The 20,250-nt window shown below is 33.5% G+C and overlaps 1 protein-coding gene across 38 annotated transcripts; it reads left to right on the top strand.

Moving 5' to 3' along the window:
* Positions 1-225: 225 nt before the first annotated feature.
* Positions 226-19,564, top strand: LOC107891979 (MAP3K epsilon protein kinase 1). Of its 38 annotated transcripts, none has more exons than XM_016816923.2 (8): positions 226-360; positions 546-666; positions 782-846; positions 1,055-1,157; positions 2,164-2,237; positions 2,315-2,405; positions 2,483-2,566; positions 11,692-12,370. In XM_016816923.2, exons 4-8 carry the CDS (start codon positions 1,119-1,121, stop codon positions 11,794-11,796), a joined length of 393 nt encoding a protein of 130 aa, XP_016672412.1. In that variant the 5' UTR covers positions 226-360; positions 546-666; positions 782-846; positions 1,055-1,118; the 3' UTR covers positions 11,797-12,370. The 38 variants fall into 38 exon arrangements, 6 of the variants coding, with proteins under 6 accessions (XP_016672412.1, XP_040957668.1, XP_040957669.1 ...); XR_001682390.2 differs by lacking the exons at positions 2,164-2,237; positions 11,692-12,370 and adding exons at positions 17,408-17,502; positions 19,135-19,564 and having other exon boundaries at positions 238-435; XM_041101734.1 differs by having other exon boundaries at positions 239-360; positions 580-666.
* The last annotated feature ends 686 nt before the right edge of the window (positions 19,565-20,250 follow it).

Raw genomic sequence — 20,250 nt, 5'->3', positions numbered from 1 at the left:
ATATATTTAAATATTAGATTTTTTTAAAAAACATTGATAAATAAATAAAGTCACTTAACTAATAATTTTTAGTAGATAAAATAAAAAATTATTAACAGAGCAAAATGACGTCATTTTGTCCAAAATGAAATAATTTTTTGCGGCATTTTTATTTATAAAAACACCGCAAAAGGTAAGCAATAACGGCGTTTTTTATAAAAACGCCACAAAATTCATTTTAACTAAAAAAAATTCCGCACTGAGGTTTCCCAAATTTCCCCTAAAATCCCTAACTTTGCAAACAAAATGAAAAAAAAGAAGAAGAGGAAAATGGAGGCACCGAAGACGATTCAGCACAAAACCTCTCCAATCTACTTACGAGTTAGCAATTCCTACTACCGTTTGTTTCCCTGGAAAATATATGAGACTTAATATTATTATTTTGTTTGTTTATTTGTGAGTGTGTTTTATCTTGTTTTGTTCATTACTCAGATCCTTATTGCTTTTATTACTATTCCATTTTTCCTCTTTATTTTCTAATTTTGGGTTTTATTTATTCCATATAGATTTCTAATTATAATTTTGATCATCTTCCAAAAGAGGGAACTCGTTTTTGAAAAACCTAAGCAGAAGGAAGAAATCGAAGTGATTTTAGCCACCGCCTCTGCTCCGCTGCCAGCCATGAAGGTTTTATCTCTGAACCATGAATGTATCTTGCTTACACAAAAAAATAAGCTTTACGAAGTTTAAAATTTAACCGTGCACCCTTTCTTTTTATTATTGTTTTTTTTTCTCTTTGCAGTTCAATATCGCCAACCTCAATACGGGATGCCAGAAGAAGCTAGAAATCGATGATGACCAAAAACTGTAAGTTTCCTTGCTTATCTCTTTATATATTATATGCTTATCTTTCAATTTTCTTAAGCTTTATTTTTTAAATGTTTTATTCCAAAATAATCATCATTTGTAGCCAATTTTTACTTGTCGTGGTATAAACTAATATCAAGCACTTTGCTTGACGAATGCAATTTTATTCATCGCAATGGGGGTTTTTGATTTGTTGTTTTTTCGTCAGATCTTTGTAAGAATCCAGTTGATGGGTTCTTTGCCGGATTGGTTGATGAAAACAATATCTTTGAATGGAGTGTTACAATTATCGGACCACCAGATACTCTTTAGTAAGTCCTCCTCGCCTTTTTTTTTGGCAAAGTTTTTTTCTTTCTTTTGTTATTATCATTGAAATTAGTTGTTTCTTATGGATTCTTTGATGTGGATTTTGTGTGTTTAAATTTGATTAGTAGATTAATGCTTAATAGGGTTTAGGGTTTTTTAAATTAATTGATTTAGCTGAACTTTGATTTATGCCATAGTTGGTTTTAAGGTGTTCTATTAAATTCGAATAGGATTTTGGGGTTCTAAATTGGATTATCTTGATTGAGTTTTAGGTGATTGTAAGGTTAACGTATGATTTTGAGTCTTACCTATTGATTGTGTTGCCAATTGCCAATTGTTTAGGTTTCTCGAATTGATTGTAGACAGCAATCTTAACAAAACAAATTGTTTGTTTTCGACAACTATACATAATAACCATGGATAGGGGTTGCTGAATGCTTCTTTTCATTATATATATACATCATTTAGTTTTACCATCAAGACCTAGTTCTTGTAGTATTGGTTCTCTTGAGAATGATATGTGGTAGTTTCTTAGCTTCTGCAAGGAGGTTGTTGGTTCTAACGAGCAAAAATTATTGTTCTTGTGCTTTTGGAATTTGTTTAGTCACAAAAGCTTATCAACAGTTGTCTTTGCTTGTAGCTTATGTTCCTTGTTACGTGTCTTACCTTCCTGTTGCTTGTTATCCTCAAGTAATCTTGACATTGAATTGAATTATTGAAGGTAACTCCCTCCTTTAAGCCTTAACTGCATTTTGGTGGTTTTTAACATTTTGCTTGTTATAATGCTGCATCAGTATTCTCCCTTGTATGTTTGATGCTCATGAGTTCTGCAAATGTGCACTGAAGATGTCTTACTTCTGGTTGGCTATGTTGCAACTATCAATCCCTTTTAATTTTCCTGTTAATTTTTTGCTTTTCAGTGGCCATCTTCATGGTAGTTAGTTACTGCTGCTGGTCTTATTACTGATGGTAACAAGTTGGGTTTTGGTATCTTATTTGAATTATTTGTAGAATTTGAATCATAAAAACATTGCCAATTATCTTGGATCATTAAAGTCAACAACTCACATGCATATAATTCTTGAGTAAGAAACCTTACATTATGACTGTAGTGTACTCTGAGCTGTTTGAAACTTGTACTTATTGCTTTACATGTTTGAAGGTATGTGGAGAATGGTTCACTTGCAAGCATTATCAAGCCAAATAAATTTGGGCCTTTTCCTGAATCATTGGTGGTTGTTTATGTTGCCCAAGTTTGTTTCTACTGCAGTTTATTGCTTCATTTCCCTATTAAAGTATCATTTCGATATGCTAATTACTTGTTGAACAGGTTTTGGAAGGTTTGGTTTATCTACATGAACAGGGTGTTATCCATCGGGATATCAAGGGTGCAAATATTTTGACAACTAAAGAGGTAACCTACCAACTAGTTCTCTTTTTTCTTATTTCTTGTCCATCAGGAGTTACCCACTTTTTGACATTTTTTGCAAGTCTTAGAAAATAAGTAAGCATCATGAAAGATGTGTGGCTAAAACAATCCATATTCAAGTACCTTATGTGAAGTGCGTTTAGGACTAAAATGCCCTTCACAAGCATAAGAATGACAAAAGGTTAGGATAGATTGTACCTCGATCTCTGCGACACATGGTCGAATTACCTAATTGGAATAGTGTTTCCATGGGTATTTATCATCCCAAATATAATACCGTAAGTCTCGCTTGATTTTGTCCTTTTTAAAACGTGATGAGTTGGAAGAATCAATACCTATAGCGAGATAATTTACCATATCTGCAAACCATGGATAAACTGTCTGTGCTAATAGTAAATTTTCATCTGGGAAGTCGTCTTTAAGTGGAGTGTTGTCTTTTGGAAATGGTATCCGGCTCAAATGATCAACTTCCAAGTTCTCGCACCATTTCTTGTCTTTAATCTCGAGATTGGATTCTTGTAGAAGCAAAATCCGGCAAATCAACCTTGGCTTCACCTCTTTTTCTCGATTAAATATTTTAACGATGCATGGTTAAAAAATAATAATTTTAGTGCCTAACAAATATGATCTAAACTTTTTCAAAGAAAATAAAATAGCAAATAATTCTTTTTCAATGGTTGAGTAATTGCTTTTGGCGGCATCTAATGTTTTAGAAGTGTTGGATATGACGTGAGGTTCTTTCCCAATTCTTTGCCCAATGACGACTCCCACACTCTGGTGACTTGCATCGCACATGAGCTAGAGCGGATAATCCCAATTCGGTGGCTGTACTATGGGAGCTGAAATAAGCTTTTGCTTGAGAGTGTGGAATGCGTCCTTACAAGTTTGATCAAATTTGAACTCTTTGCCTTTCTACAAGAGATTGAAGAGCAGTCACAAAATCTTTGAAAAGTCCTTTATAAAGCACCTATAAAAACCTACATGACCAAGAAAAGAGCGAATTTCCCTCACAGTCGTGGGGTATGGAAGTGAGCTGATAACATCAGTTTTAGCCTTATCAACGATCCCTTTAGCGCAACAAATATGTCCTAAAATCAATCCCTTATCTATTATAAAATGGCACTTTTCATAATTTAGAATGAGATTAAATTCTAGGCATCTTTCCAAAATTTTAATGAGTTTGACAAACATTCATTAAAAATATTACCATATACTGTGAAATCATCCACAAATACCTCAATTATTTTCTCGACATAGTTAGAAAATATGCGTACCATACACCTCTGAAATGTGGCTGGCACATTGTAAAGTCGAAACGGTATCCTTCTATAAGCGAACATGTCAAAGGGACTCGTCAATGTTGTTTTCTCTTGGTCTTTCGGTGCCACTGGAATTTGGAAAAAACTTGAAAAACCATCAAGACAACAGTAGTGAGTTTTTCCAGCTAGACGTTTTAACATTTGGTCAATAAAAGGATGTGGAAAATGGTCTTTTTGAGTTAAAGTGTTCAAAATCCTGTAATCTACGCAGACTCTCTACCTGTTTTAGACTCGAGTGGGAACTAAATCACCTGCTGCATTTTTAATTACGGTCATTGGTTTTCTTAGGTACTACATGAACTGGGATAACCTAGTTACTGTCGAAAATTGGATAGATCATCCCGGTGTCTAGTAATGTTTTAACTTCTTTTTTCACAACCTCCATCATTGGTGGATTAAGGCATCTCTGAGCTTCTTTTTTTGGGCTCGCATTGTCTTCTATCAAAATTCTGTGCATATAGGTTGAAGGACTTAACCCTTTTATGTCGGGTGTCGTCCATCCGATTACCCCTTTGTCGTCCTTCAAGACTCTAATTAAATTCTCCTCTTCTAGTCTCGAAAGTTTACTAGAGACTATCACTGGTAAAGTGTTCCTATTACCCAAGTAGGCATACTTTAAGTGTCCCGGTAATGGTTTACGTTCTATTTCTGGAGCCTGCAAAATAGAAGGTAACAGTTTAGTTTTAGAAGGAAAAATTTCAAAATATTTTCCTTTACTTGTAGGAAATTGTGGAGCCTTTATAAGAATAATAGTTTCATGAATTGGTTCTCTGAACGTCATTAACTCCTCTAATTAATCCATCGTTTTAATGTCTAAACTCCTGCAAAGCACAATTTGTAACCCATCCTCATCATGATATTCAAAATGAAATTTCATTAGTGGTTCAATAATATCAACACTAGAAATATTCGACATTGTACTGGGTTGGCCCATTGCATCATAAACATTAAATTTTACCACTTCACCGTCGAATTGCATAGTGAGCATTCCAATTCGAACATCAATTTTTTTACGTGCGGTGCTTAAGACTGGTCTCTCAAGTAGAATATCGGAAATTTTTTTTTAAGTGATCATCCTTCATGTCAATGATGTAAAAGTCTGTAGGAAAAATTAGTTTATGTACCTTGATGAGGACATCTTCCAACACCCTTTCTAGATACACACATGACCTATCTGCTAATTGAATAATCACCCCTGTTTCTTTCAAAGGACTCGTGTTTAGTAATTTGAAAATAGATAAAAGCATTACATTAATAGATGCTCCTAAGTCACACCTGGTTTTCTTTATGCCAATATTACCTCTTTTGCAAGATATAGAAAACATATATTGATTCTTACACTTAGGCGGGATTTTCCTTTGTAGTATTGTAGAGACGTTTTCTCCTACATTTACCCACTCGTTCCCTTGGATTTTCTTCTTACCAGTACATAATTCTTTCAAGAATTTTGCATAGCATGAGACTTGTTTGATTGCATCGGGGAAGGGAATGCTAATTTCTACCTTTCAAAACGTCTCAAGGATTTCTCTTTCTCGCTCCTTTTTACATGGACAAGTCTTCTAGGAAATGGGGGTGGTACAATGAATGAATTTAATGGTGCTGACTCCATAGGAGCTATTGGTTCTAGTTCCTGTTCTTCTCATTTAGTGTCGTGATCACAACATGTGGCAGGTATTGATTCTGGCACTATTCCATCTTTTACGGTCATAGCACTAGCATTTTGACGTGGTTTTGGCTCAGTTTGAGACGACAATTTTTCTTGGTTCTCTAAACAATTAACTGTAAGCGCTAGCTTACTTATTTGTTTATTTATTTCTTAGAAATGCATTTCAACCTTTTGTTGGAACTCTTCAATGCTAATGGCTAACCTCTCTACTATGGTTTCAAGAGATGACTTTGGAGGTTGATACTGTTGAGGCAGAGGTGGCCTTGGCTAATACAATTGATTATATCGAAGGTTTGACTCATAGCTTGGATTTGGGTGGTCTCTTTACCCTATATTGTACATGTACGAATATGGATTATAATGCTTTTGAGATGGCCATGGAAAGTTCTAAACGGCATCTACCTGTGTTATGTCTTCATGTAAACTGGACACAAGTCAGTTAAATGAACAAGCATGACAGAAATTCCACATAACCGAGCTGGGTTCATTTTTCCTACAACCCTTATCTTAAGTTCTATAAATGGTTGATACTACTGAGGATTTACGGCCATGGTCGAAATTAGTTCCCTCGCTCTTTGGGGCGTCATATTTACAAGTGCCCCACCACTACAGCATCTATCATTTTCATTTCCATTGGAAGCAACCCCTCATAGAAATACTACAAAAGCGATTGTTTAGTTAGGCCATGTTTATGGGAAACTTGCACACAACTTCTTGTATCGCTCTCAATAGTCGTAAAGTGATTTCATCGCTTTTTTTTGTATTTCAGCAATACTTCTCCTTAATTCGGCTGCTCAATTAGCTGGGAAAAACCTATCAAAAAAATAACGAGACATATCAGATAATGTATTAACAGATCCTAGAGTAAATAAAATAGTCATTCTCTAGCAGAGTCTGCTAATGGAAAAGGAAAAGCTCGGAGATTGATTTGATCCTTGGTAACTTCCTATGGTTTCATGCTTAAGCAAACCATGTCGAATTCCTTATGATGAGTGTGGGGATTCTTGTTTTTCAAATCGCGAAAAGTTAGCAATAAATGAATTAATCCCGATTTCAACTCGAACGGTGTTTCACCCGCTGGATAAGTTATGCATAGCGGTTGTTGTTTATCTGGTGCTGCCATGAGTTGGTGTATAGTTTGATCTATCATTTCATCTGGTTTGTCGAATAAGAAAATATCTTTAGTATAATATCCTACTTCGAAATCAAGACATGGTCGTTTACCGCATCGAATAGCTTTTCTTTACAATGTTCGAGCCAACTTCTCTATTCTTGGTTCAAATTCTAGAATCCCCGGTTCTGACATTCTAACTTAATTAAATAGTAGTATAAAGTAGTAGGGTCGATCCCACTAGGACTGGGTTTTTTAATTTTATTGTTTACGTGCAAAATTGTAAAATTAATGAAAAATGGGGAATGTAGTTTATAGGGAAAATAAAATAAATGTGTAATATAATAAAATGAAAACAATTTTAGATTGCAAAATTAAATTAAGCGAATAAAATAAATTGGTAAAAAAATATATTAAATCTTAGCCTTAGCCTCAGTATACTCCGAACTCAAACCGGTCATTGAAAAAAAAGGCTTTTTTCCTTCCAACAGATAAGATGGTTATAGAGATCTAGGATGCCTCAAACATACAGCTTTTCTTCTTGTAGTCGGTTCTGGTACGACCTATAAATCAACCCTTGTCGAATTTCTAATCACGTGACACGTGCCGATAATTTTAGGACCTTGATAGCCTTGTTATCTGAAAAGCCCAACTCGAATCAACGGCTTCAACTGCGTGAGTCGTTTAAATTTGATCACTATCTCCCTTGAAGGAATCCAACTAGCTTTTTCCAATTGCACACGCCAATTTGTTTGCGAGATTTTGACTATAGCACGGTCGACTCAACTTCCCAACCATAAGCCAAACGGTTCCAACCCAACGCTTGCTTTTTAAATTGAAATTGAAACAACTTTAAGGGACGAATTTGTACTATCCCATATACCAGAGAGATAAAGAATATCAAATTGCAAAGTATTTAGTGTGGGTTTATTTCTCACGATTACTTTGTCGAAGCAATAATCGGGATAAGGCTAAATGAGACTTAGCTAAGCATGAAATTAATCATGTTAGATGGAGTATAGAAGTAGCTTTTTAATGGATACGGTGGAAATTGAAAAAGGGAAAGGACCTGGGGAGGCAATTTAGCCAAAATGCTAAAAATGGAAAAGAATGGTAGAATGCTAAATTCACTGACCCAAAAATGAAGAAAATAAAGGAATTTTTTTTATTCAAAAGCCAAGTCTATCTCAGTGGTCATCGCCACTATGTATTTATACTCACTTCTAATGCTCAATTTTAGCTTGATTTTTCTTAAACATTATCACTACATAAATCAAAATTTAAAAATCAAATTTAAACTAAAGGTCAAGTTTAAATTAATTATAGGATTTTGAGAATATAAAAATAATTTGATCTTTATGCAACCAATTTTTTTAATCTTCAATCCTTCAATCTTTATCCAGCCAACTTCAAATCTTCAATATTTCAATCTACCCCTCCTCTTTCCTTTTTGTTCCATTTTAACCTATTTTTGTATGATTTGAATTTCAGCACACCAGCTTTATTCTTGATAAGAAAAACCCAAGTTTAGTAACATCTTATTTGATAATTAGCAAAAAATAAATACATTAAAAACACAAATTTATCTTACTTTCATTGACATTTGTTGAGGTATTTAGGAAAGCTTTGAAGGAGCCATTCTGGTTGTCTTTAAAGAAGGTTTATTCAAGCAAATTGATTTTTGAGGACCTATAAATAATCTATTCTTTCATTGAATATGAGTATTTGTATGTCAACATGGCTCAATTACTCATATAAATTTATTATACATTGTGTAATAGGCTTTACAGAAATTAAAGCAGACCTTGCAAACTTGACTATGTACCCATAGAGAGTTGAACATATAAGAATTTAGGCTAGTTTACAAGCTCCAACTCAGCAAACCTTTGAAAGGGATAACCCTGTTAAGACTATGTGAAGACCATGCAAAAACCCAGAGTAATTGATTGCTAGTAGACCTAACATATCTCATCCTAAGACATTACATCTCTTTCATTTCCAAGAGTATCAAATCAAACTTCCATGTCAACAATCTTAAGACACATAGCTAAGTTTTTCCTCTACTATAAAAGGGTCATGCAAACAACTCACGTAAGACTTTTTTCCTTTTAATTCTCCTTCCTAATCTATAGACTCTCTCCCAAAAAAACAGAGACCTCTTCCTAAATTTAATCCTTCTCTCCCTTATATTTCCTTTATGTTTTTCCCTTATTCACATTACTGGTTAACAATTGGTGCAGTGAGCGTAGACATACATGGAGCACCTAAGTACCAGTGATCCTCTTAATACTGAGTTTAATCCTGCCAATAATCAAGTTATAGTCCTCGTAGGTCATAACACCAGAGCAAGCATGAAGCAAACCAAGAAATCGAACCAGGATCCATTGCATGCTTGTTAGCAATATCCCCGCAAAACCAAACCAACCTACAAAATCAAAACCTGCAAAACTCTTATCAACAAAATCCATACCACTAGTTTTACCAGTATTTTCCCTTGGTACTATAAACTTAGAACTAGCACAATGCTGGAGCATCACCGGTGGATCAGGCCTCAACATAATCAGTCCAACAATGAACAAAATCTAGACATGCAAGAGAGAATAAGAGTTATGGAGGAGTAAATGTATTCCCAGCAAAAGAGATACAAAAAGCAACAAAAGTTTATCCAGGAGCAGATGGATAGGAAAAGACAAGCAGATAAAAGAAATGAAATGAACAAGAATCTCATTAAAGAACTCAGAGCGATCAACCAAGAGAAAAATCCCAAACGTAGAAGGGAAGAATCCATCCATTTCAGATATGATTGATAACATGCAGGCCAAGGTAATGAAAATTTCATAGATGAGGATGTTGATATGGATGATAGTGATGATAACTATGATGAGGACTATGATGATAGTTATAGTTGCTCTAGTCAAAATACCTTAGAGAAAAAATTAGAGAAGTTAGAAATACATTTAAAGGATTTTCAAAAGCTAGAATCATCTTGATTAGTGAAGAAGTATAAAAATGAGTCCTGAACTAAGAAAATATTACATCATCATGTTTCCTTTACGTTTAAATTTCCCAAAATGATGTATGACATTTGAGGAGACCCCCAAGACCATTTAGCACATTATGTGAATCACATGAACATATTTGGGGCTTTGCATGAAGCTAAGTGTAAGGCATTTTTAATGATATTAAAGGGCTTAGCTCAGGCATAGTGTTTGCAATTTCCACATCTTTCTATCATGAGTTTCGAGCAATTAATAAACTTGTGTATGAGTAGATTCTTGGTGAATAAGACATTGATGAAATCTCTTACCTGCCTCATGTTCATCAAATAGTGTGAGGGTGAACCTTTAAAGTATTTTCTAAAAGGATTAACACAACAACCATGGTCACAAAAAATGTTCCTAAAGAATTTTTTGTTCACGCTTTGATGTTCAAAACAAATCAGTAATTTTTGTAGTATAATTTAATTAATAAGGTCCAAGCCAATTTGTCAACATTTTAAGAGAAGGCTCACGTCTTTGCTAAAAACGATAAATCAGAAAAAGCTAAGTTGCAAGTACAACAAACTAGTGCGTGAACCTCAAAAGACTTCACAATTCTCAAAGAGGCATGCCCCAATTGCATGATAGAGTTGGGAGAACTCATTCTCAACATTCATACTCAGGGAGTGATCTATCACGATTCACTGTGGCGAATTTGGGTCTTTTTAACACTTAATGAGTGTGTTTTCAAGTAATTTAATAATGTTCTAGTTAGTTTTTTGTTTAAGTAATTTGTCAATTAAAGTTAATAAAATGAGTGTTTTTATGTGTTTTATAACCTTTTAGGCCAATCCGAACCTAAAAGAAGACTAAAAAGTTGATTAAGTGAGCATGACATTAATTTCAGCCATGGAGTCAGTGGATTGTCTTCAATGTCACAACATACAACTAGGATGTCACAACAACCAACTTTGAAGTAGAATATAAGCATCAAGGTGTCAATGTCGCAAAACCAGTCTTCCAATGTCGCTACATCCAACTTTGAAGCCAAGAAGCTCAGTTCGATGTTTTATGTTGAGACACCAGCTTATGGATGTCACGACACCGATTGGATGAGGCCAATTTATAGTTGAGGGTGTTTTAGTCTACACAATCTTAATTAAATGTAATTAGTCATTTTTAATTGACCAATTCGGTCATATAATACTGCTATAATAAATAGCAATGCTCAGGACTCAATTAGGGGTTTTTCCCTCGGTTTAATTGTCTTTCTACTTAGATCAGGGTTTGAATTGGGGAAATTATTGCTTTACTTTGGTTTAAGTTAATTTCATTTTCAGTCTTTAGTTTGTTCATTAAATCTTATCATTTATTTTGTTTCTATTTGCAATCGACTTCAATTCAACATCTGTTTAATGGGTTTTCAATTATACGCTTAATCGATATTAACGATCCAATTTCTCTTTTCCCTTTTTCTTTTATTTTGATAATTCGTTTGAATTTCTAAATTTAAATTAGGGAAATTCGCATCTAGATCCATGACGAACTAAAACCTTAGGGAAATTGACGAGCGGATATGGGAGTAATTAACTAACATTTTAGGGTTTCCTTAATAATTAGTTGGATCTAGTTGAGTGAGATTAAACCCTAGGATTGATGATCCCAGGAAGTTATTTAGGTAGATGAGGTCGAAAAAATAGTCTACCAAGCACCCCTTAACCTATCTCGGTTTAAGCTGTGAGGTCGAAAGATAAGTAGCTTTTCCCGACTAATTAATTTAGTTAGAGGCTGAGAGGTAATAATTAGATTAATTACTAGCTAATACATTAGAACTTTAAACTGGAAGTTAATTATGAACACTGAAGCGAGTTTCTAGTATTATTGTTTACCCCTGTTAATGTAGAAACTATTAGTTAGTTTAATTCAGCCTCCCTTGGGTATTATCATCGAGATACTTCTGTGTTTCGTTGTAACTTCTATATTACAACCTGACCCATACACTTGAGGATACCACTTAATTTCTATCTTTTTTACAGTATTTTCAGTCCCAATGTTTGCACATCAAGGTGGCGATCAAGTTGTTGGCGCCGTTGTCAGGGAGGCTTCGGCAAAACCCTTCTTACCAACCTCCACATATGTAAAGAGCTCAGGAAAGTCCCATGGAAAATGACCATATTGCATGTGGTCATAGGTTGGATAAAATAAATGGGGAGATGCAGTTAATAAGGACCAAAATTAGACAGGTGTAGTTTGAGTGCACCCAAAATCACTATCAACTGTCTGACATCTAAGACAAACTTCACCAATGATGAGTATGATGCAAAGGCAAGTTGGTACAGGCACCCTTAGCAACAGATAAAACAACCCTCATACGGATAGGAAGGAGCAAGTGAAAACAATTGCACTCTATTTGGATAAAGTTCTTGAAAACCTAAATGAACCCATTCAAAAGGAGACAAAAGAGCGAGAATTCGATGATGTTGTGTATGACACCTTTCACAAAGATGAGCCTGTGTAGAATGATGAGGTAACTAAACCAATAGTTGAACCGAAAATAGAAAAGGGTTATAAACTTGTTGCAAAAGGCATACCATTCCTTGTAAGGTTAGAGGACAAAAGGAGAAGGGAAAAAGAAGAATTTGTGTTTTCTAAACCTCTTTAAGACTCTGAATTTTAATTTCCCTTAATAAAGCTGATAGAGAAAATTTCAAAATATGCCAAGTACTTGAAAAAATCATGTTTAGGCATAGGAAAATAAAGAAATGGGAAAAATTAACATAGATTCCTCATGCAGTGCAATTATTACTAGGAAATGCCCTATACGATCTAGGGGCCGGTATTCATTTAATGTCTTTCTCTACTTACATGAAACTCGGGTTAGGGGAACTGAAAAATACACCCATAACAATGCATTTGGCCAATTGGTCTTTGGTACATCCAAAAGGTGTACTTGAAGATGCATTAGTTAAAGTGGGGAAATTTATAATACCTATAGATTTTAATGTCATTTTTAGCAGGCCATTAATGAAGAAAACAAAAATGGTGGTAGCCATTTACTGCTTTAAAGTGAAATTTTGAACCTCAATGGGTGAAGGGAATATGAAATTTGATCAATGAACAAGGAATTGTCATATTCTTTCTTTACAACTCACACGAGAAGAAAAAAGGTCATGTACATGCTAATCAAGAAATAGGATCTTCTAAGGGTAGGTCAATAATTAACCTCAAGAACAAGTCAATGATGAATTCAGAAAGTTTGGATACCAATACTGAAGAAAGGTTGGCTAAAGTAGAACAAAAAAAAGACAGTTAATTGAGTTGTTTCTCGAAGAGAAGTAGTGAACTACAAAGATAGTCTCTATGTTGTCAAAGTAGGAAAAATAATCATTAATGGGTCTTCTAAGGAATAACATGGACATCTTTGTGTGGTCCATAGAAAACATGTCAGGGATTCATACTACAATGGTACAATACAGTTTGAACATTAATCTTAATGCAAATCCAGTAAATCAAAGAAAAAATGAAGTCTCGGAGGTGAAGATTTTGACAATCAAGAAGGAATTGTAGAAGCTTTTAGCGGCGAACTTCATCATGGAGGTTTTGTACCCTGATTAAATTTCTAATGTTGTCACGGTCCTCAAGTCCAATGGAAAGTGGACGATGTGTGTTGATTTCACACACCTCAACAAAACATGTCCCAAAGATAGTTTCTCACTCCCTTTAATTGTCAAGTTGGTCGATGCTTCAGCAGGCCACAAATATATGAGTTTTATGGATGTCTTTTCAAGATATAATTAGATCTAGATTGCCCTAGAGGGTCAAGAGAATACGAATTTCATAACCAAAGATGATCTGTTCTATTATAAAGTCATGTCATTTAGATTGAAAAATGCTGGAGCAACTTACTAGAGGTTGGTCAATAAGATTTTTTGCAACCAATTTTGCAACCAAGATCCCTCCAATTGAACAACATTTGGTAGACTTACAGGAAACCTTTGATGTTCTCAGACTGTATAATATGAAGTTGAATCCCGATAAATGTGCCTTTGGGGTAAGAGCAAGCCAGTTCCTAGGTTTTATCATTTCTAATAGGGGTATTGAAGCGAACCCAGAAAAGATAAATGTCATTTTGAACCTAAGCCAACCAAAGAACACAAAAGAGATTCAAAGGCTCAATGGGAAAATTATTTCTCTAAACAGGTTTGTTTCAAGGCTGGTTGATAAATGTTAGCAGTTCTTTAAGGCCTCAAAATTTGTTATGATAATTCGGGAATAGTTGTTATTTTTAATATAAATCAAAATTCATTATTATAATTAATCGAATATAATAATTATAATTAACATAATTAAAATAATGTTTGACCAAAAAATTACAATTACAATAATTATAAAATATTCAATCGTAAATTATAATTACAATAATTATAACAATGATTTCGGTAAATAATGTTTAGTTAAATTTTATACGAATCAAATTTATATATATTAATTTAACCATGTTCTCATTATGTGTGCAACATACTTGTACATATAATTTGTTCAATATTTAACTACCCAATTAAATTAATTCTATAATCAATTTAATTCATGTGATAGCTAAAAACAATACCAACTATGTTTGGATTCTATTCGCTTCAACCATAGAGTGTGACCCTATACGTTATTGTAACGTTAGCAGTAATACTAGAACGATTCTAATATTACAAATAATGAGTGGCATCTAGCAATGCACCATTGCTACCTAAGTTACAAGAAGTCATGATTCAACATAACATCTCTATGATTAACCCTTCATATATTAAATCATTTTGTCCTTTATATCTAGAATGGACACAAGTCATGGAATAGTCACACTTACATAGTCCATCTAATATTTCTTTATATCCTAAGTAGACTATGATAAACAAATAAGTATGATATCTCATATCAACTTATTTAAGCATGGCCATACATTTCTAATCTCACTCAATCAAGTGGCCTAAGATATTGCTCCCATTATGTAGGAGGGACAAATCCTATATTGATCAACCAAATCCCACTACATAGATTGTGGTACATTCAAAATCAACCTTTATAGAACAATCAGTTACGGTGGACATTTGATTGTATCAAATTATACGACTCACGATGTGGGGATAATGATGATCTCAAGTCTAAGGATTGTATAGATAGTAATCACTATGAGTAATGTTGTGACTATTACATAATAATCAAAGAAACATACTAATAGTGGGTCAGTCTAATATCATGTTCTCTAGCACACATACTTTGAATAGTTAAAATTCATTTGAGTAGTTAAAATTTTATCTCACCAAGCCCCCTTTGTTAACTTTACCTCTACTGGGAGATATTCCATACTTATATTTAGCTATAATAGATTGTACTAATTTAAAATTGGACAACCATATGTCTAGGTTCGTTCTTGATGTAAATTTTTTTATTTTTTTTATTAACTTATATACTTTAAAATTTTATTTTATTATTAATTTCAATAATAATAACCTGATATTTTCTAAAAAAATAAAAACATATAAACTTACTAAAAAAACATCTAAAATAAATCTAAACAAATCGGTATCCAGATTTAGATGTATCTATACAACAATTTGTCCAAGTTTATTCTTGATGTAAAAAAAATTATATTTTTTATTAATTATATCTGAAGATTTTTTTATTTTTTTAATTTATGCCCATTCTGTGTCATATTAAGAGGATATCACATGTCACCATCGGATTGGCCATCGGTATTATGTTAGTACAAATTGACGGTGTTAGTGTAGATATACCAACTTCGGTGACAAAATACAAGTTTAGGGGGGCAAAATACATATAAACCCCTTTTTTTAAAATGTCAAACCTAAGTTGTCCATGCAATTGGTATACAAATGTTTACAATTTAATACACGTGTTATAAATATACTCCTCATCATATTTGAGCTAGCATTCAACACCCAAGCTAATGGCTAGACTTGTGAAAGGATCTAACTGATACTTTGATGACTTAATTAGAAATTTTTGAAGTTTAAGAATCAATTTAAAATGGGATAACATATTTTTTGGCCATTGATGGCAACTAGGTTCACTTTGGTACTTGTACTTTTTTCCTTCTACAAGTCTCGGAGAGACCAAACCGAATCCATGTCACCATAAAATAATCTCATCGCGTGGGACAACCCCTGTAAACTTGAAAATACAAAACTTTGTCATCATGGTGTGACAGAAATGCTCTATGGTACTATACGCCTTCAATTTAAAGTAAAAATAGGGGTAAAATATGTATCGTTTCACACCATAAACCCCTATGGCGCGACATGCAAGCCATTTTTTGAAACTTTCCGTTTGTGATTCAACGATATCTTTAGAGATGTTCACCAAGTCCTAGATGACTTCTATATATTGCCCTTACTAGCTGATACACCCTTCAAGTCGTCATAACCACTCAAATCAACATCTGTAATCCTTTTCTTCAGAATTCTACAAATTCTCTACCTCTTTTTTTCTTCATAACCCAAAAATCATAATTAGCAACCAGTTCAACAATCAATTGTTGATAAATTTGAAGATCTTCGAGAAAGGGAGAAGGAAAAACACTTGAGAGATATTCAGATGAAAGCTTCACTTTAAGATAGAGGTTTTGAGCTTTTACATCTTTGACGAGTGAGACGAGAGACATAATCGAATCACTTGGTTGGAAAAAACTTATGTGACCCCCAAGGAACCAACATGTATCCCAGTCATCCAAGAAATTTATGCCACCCTGAAAGAAGCCGAGATGAATCAAGAATGGGACATGCCATAGAGTTGGGTAATTATTCGGGGCAAAGAAGTTTCGATATCACCTTTGGAAATATCGAAGTATTATGCTGTTGCTATATCTCTTTATGATTCCATACAACGAACAGATCTCATGCATTTTCTGAGAGAGAGAAATGATAACATAATCAATCTCCTAACGAATGGATAAGGTGCGTGGGAACTACATCTCGAAACAAATTTCCCAACATTAATCTTGCAAGAACAGCTAACTCTGAAAGCAAGAATATGGTTACAATTTATAATTAATCAAGTTTATCGAACCTCTAATATGACCAACATAAATACATTTTGAGCCACGGTGTTGTATGCCATACAACAAAAAGAAAGAATCTATGTTGGTATGTGGATATACCAGAACATGTTATTTTATGTTAGGAAAAGCAAGGATGAATTGCTTTTTCCACATTTAGTAATGGCCTTGTGTAAACAAGTCTAAGTACCAATGAGAAAATCAGAATGTTACTTGCAACTATAGGAGTTTCTAATACGTGAACCAAGCCAAAAACTTTGGTGGGAAATAGGAAATGAAATAGGGCTATTAAGTCAAAACTCCATCTAGGTATGAATGTGTTACCTAATTTGAAAAGAATGATTCAACGAATGCAAGAAGCAAAACCAATCTACGAGGATTATGCAAGGAAAGTTGGTTTAAGACTGTCGTAGTACCCAACAGCTACATATGAGGCAAGGGAAAAATCTGGCAGGACAGAGATAAAAGGAAATCAAGAGAAGGAACTAGAGGAAGATCCCGAAGAAGATCCGAAGAAAGATCCAGAAGAGGAGTCAGAATCTAATTCTAACTAATTCTGAAAATTTTTAATTTGGATGGTGTACTCTAGTTTAATTTAGGATGAGTTTAAAATTTTGTTTTAGTTTTAATTAGTTAGGATTTAATAGTCTATATATATAGTTGTGTGCTTTGGTTTTCCTTTGTAGGGAATCCCACAATTTGTGACGACACTATATTTTTTAACCAAACCCAAAAGGAGGAGTAGTCCCACCAATTGAGTTGCGCAAACCATGCCAATCAGGTAACCTATTTTCCTTACATTTTTAATTGCACATTAGGGACAATGTGCCAAACAAAGTGTGGGGGAGACTTAAGAAAATTTTAAAATTTTTCTTTATTTGTTTTTCGTAGTTTTTAATTTTAATTTTTAAAATTGCATGTTTTCTATGTGCTTGAGTTTGTAGAAATACAAGTGATTGTTTTAGGAGTATGTTAATAAGATTGTGTGAATAAATTGTAAATTTAGTTTGATAATAATTGATTCTAAACTTTTAATTTTAGACTATTTAGTTCAATTTATTACGTTGTGAATAGATTTAAGATGTTAAGTATACCACATGTTAAATAGGTATATAAATAACATGTATGTTTAATTGAATTATATATTTTAGAAATTGATAGACTTCACTGATTTAATCCATGTATAGAATTACCTAGGGGCGACCTAAGGCATTGTTTGGTAGACAATTTCTCAAGCCCAAAAGTTATCCTGTAAATATTTTTGCCTAGTACCTAATTTGAGCCTTAATCCATTTTCTTGATGACCCTGAAAATGAAACCTTATGCCTAATAAATAATCTATTTGGTCCTTTATTTCTTGGTCTTTGCACGGATTTAGACATTCAGCCATCGATATTGAGGGATTAGGTAGATACATCTCAGTGGTTTCAAAAGAAAACAAAAAAGATGAGTGAAATAAGGAATTGTATGGAATAGTTAGTATAAGACTTTGAGTTTGTAGAAAAATAAGGCAAAATGTCAATCGAGAAAATCTTGATGAAAAATAAAAATAAAGTGAGTTGAAAGAAAAAGTACACTTTGTTTTTCGAAAAAAATTTATGAGCTCGGAGGATTGTACTCATGAATACTATATGATGTCGTAGGGAAGTGGATATAATGTGGTGAGCTTATGTATACTCGGGGGAGTATCAAGAACAATATCATGTGCCAAGCTACTTTCCTACTTAATCGTTTTGTTGAGCCTATTCTTTAAATTCCAAACCAACCTAAGCCGTAGAACGTTACAAGTCAAAAAGTCCTATGTGACTTAGGTAGTACCTTATGTGGATAAATTCGTGCTGAGTTTTGATGTTTTTACCACTTATATACATTTGAGCAAACGTGTATATCTGTATATTTGTTTTGATAGAACCCTATACTTAACATTCTTTTATTTGTTTGCTTTGTAATTTATTTAACTAACCCGTCTAACATTAGAAATTGTGAGTCAATTGTATATCACTCTAGAGTTATATATTTATTTACATTGTCTTGTTAATATATTTCTATCCAATTTCATGTATCAAGCTAGCTCGAGTACATTTTATTTTCTTTGCATGTTTATTTATTGATTTTCAGTTTAGTTTGTTTTTAGTTTCTATTTTGTGTTTTTTAGTTTGCTTGAGGACAAGCAAAGACTTAAGTGTGGGGGTATTTAACATGTCTTCAAATGTAGTACTTAATTTGGGTCATTTCCGCACTTAAGGAGCGTGATTTCTAGGAAATTTAGTATTTAATATTACATTTTTTATATTTAGTAGCTATAATTAAATATTAGTAAAATAACTATTTTTTAATACATTTTATAGGTGTTGTGTTCCAATAGGCCGACACGGGCCTTAAGTTGTACTAATATATTCAATTGGGTGTGTAGGATGAAGGATTATAGGCCCAATTGACGTGGAAGTAAGGGATGAGTGATGTACAAGCTTCCCGAGACGTCAAAGCACGAAACAAACGACACAAGGTAGAAAATACATGTTGTGTCGCACCATGCAAGGGCTATGGCGTGACATAGGTCAATATGTTACCCAAGGATGTAGAGGCTATTTTTGTCCGCACAATCAACTTTATACGAAGACATAGGACGTGTCGAAGACTTAATTTGGGCTGCCAACTCTTCTATAAATCAAACATTAGTGGTTTGATGTAACTAAGTCATCCTAGACACGTTCAAAAGCCCTAGTAGTTTAAGAGTTGGACTATATTAGTTTTCTTTTAGCTTTTCATAAATTATTTGTTTTTCATCTTGGAATCGGTTTCGATCCAAAAGTTTATTTATATTATTCAAGTATTTCAATTTATTTTCTCTTTAGCATTCGATCTATTTCATTATTCCAATCAATTGATTTGCTACTCCATTCTCCATTCAATATCAAATCCATGATTATTCAACTCTCGTTTCTCTTCCAAATCAACTGTGTTCTTGACATGATTTATTCAATTGAGATTGAGATTGAGATTATGAGTAACATGAATGGCTAAATCTTTTAGGAAAGATTAACGAGTAGATTGGGATGTGATTAACAGAGGATTTAGGGTTTTTTTCAAGAGGGTTAGTTGGTATAATTATGTGCTCTTAAACCCTAGGCCTAACAACCCTAGAAAGTTATCATAGGCTAGACAAGGTCGAGAGATAAGTCGAACTGAGTTGTAACAACCTGTTTTTAGTGAAATTGAAATAGTGGTTTTAGGACAACAAATTCGATGAGTAAGTTATTATTTTATTATTATTTTAATGTCTATGGAATTTTAGTAAAGTCATATACAAATTTCGTTAAGAAATTTTGACGTTTGCATGATTAATCACGTAAAAAGGACTAAATTGTAAATGATGAAAAAAATAGAGTTCAATTAGTCAAAAGTGTCAAATAGAAATGAAATTTTAAAGTGAAAGTACTTAGGTGGTAATTAAACCATTCATGAAGTTACTGGATGTGCATGACATGATTTTGATGAAATTATTAAAGATTTTAATGGTTATAATGGT

This window comes from Gossypium hirsutum, chromosome D09, assembly GCF_007990345.1.
Source record: "Gossypium hirsutum isolate 1008001.06 chromosome D09, Gossypium_hirsutum_v2.1, whole genome shotgun sequence".
NCBI lineage: Eukaryota > Viridiplantae > Streptophyta > Magnoliopsida > Malvales > Malvaceae > Gossypium > Gossypium hirsutum.
Note: the sequence above shows the minus strand (reverse complement) of the source record. Positions and strands in the feature narration are given on the sequence as shown.

Bases quoted from the DNA above. Each gene is read 5' to 3' on its own strand.
- LOC107891979 (XM_016816923.2), top strand. From the start codon at position 1,119: ATGGAGTGTTACAATTATCGGACCACCAGATACTCTTTA. The intron at 1,158-2,163 runs GTAAGTCCTCCT...AATTATTTGTAG, and splicing joins GGACCACCAGATACTCTTTA to AATTTGAATCATAAAAACAT. The intron at 2,406-2,482 runs GTTTGTTTCTAC...CTTGTTGAACAG, and splicing joins TGGTTGTTTATGTTGCCCAA to GTTTTGGAAGGTTTGGTTTA.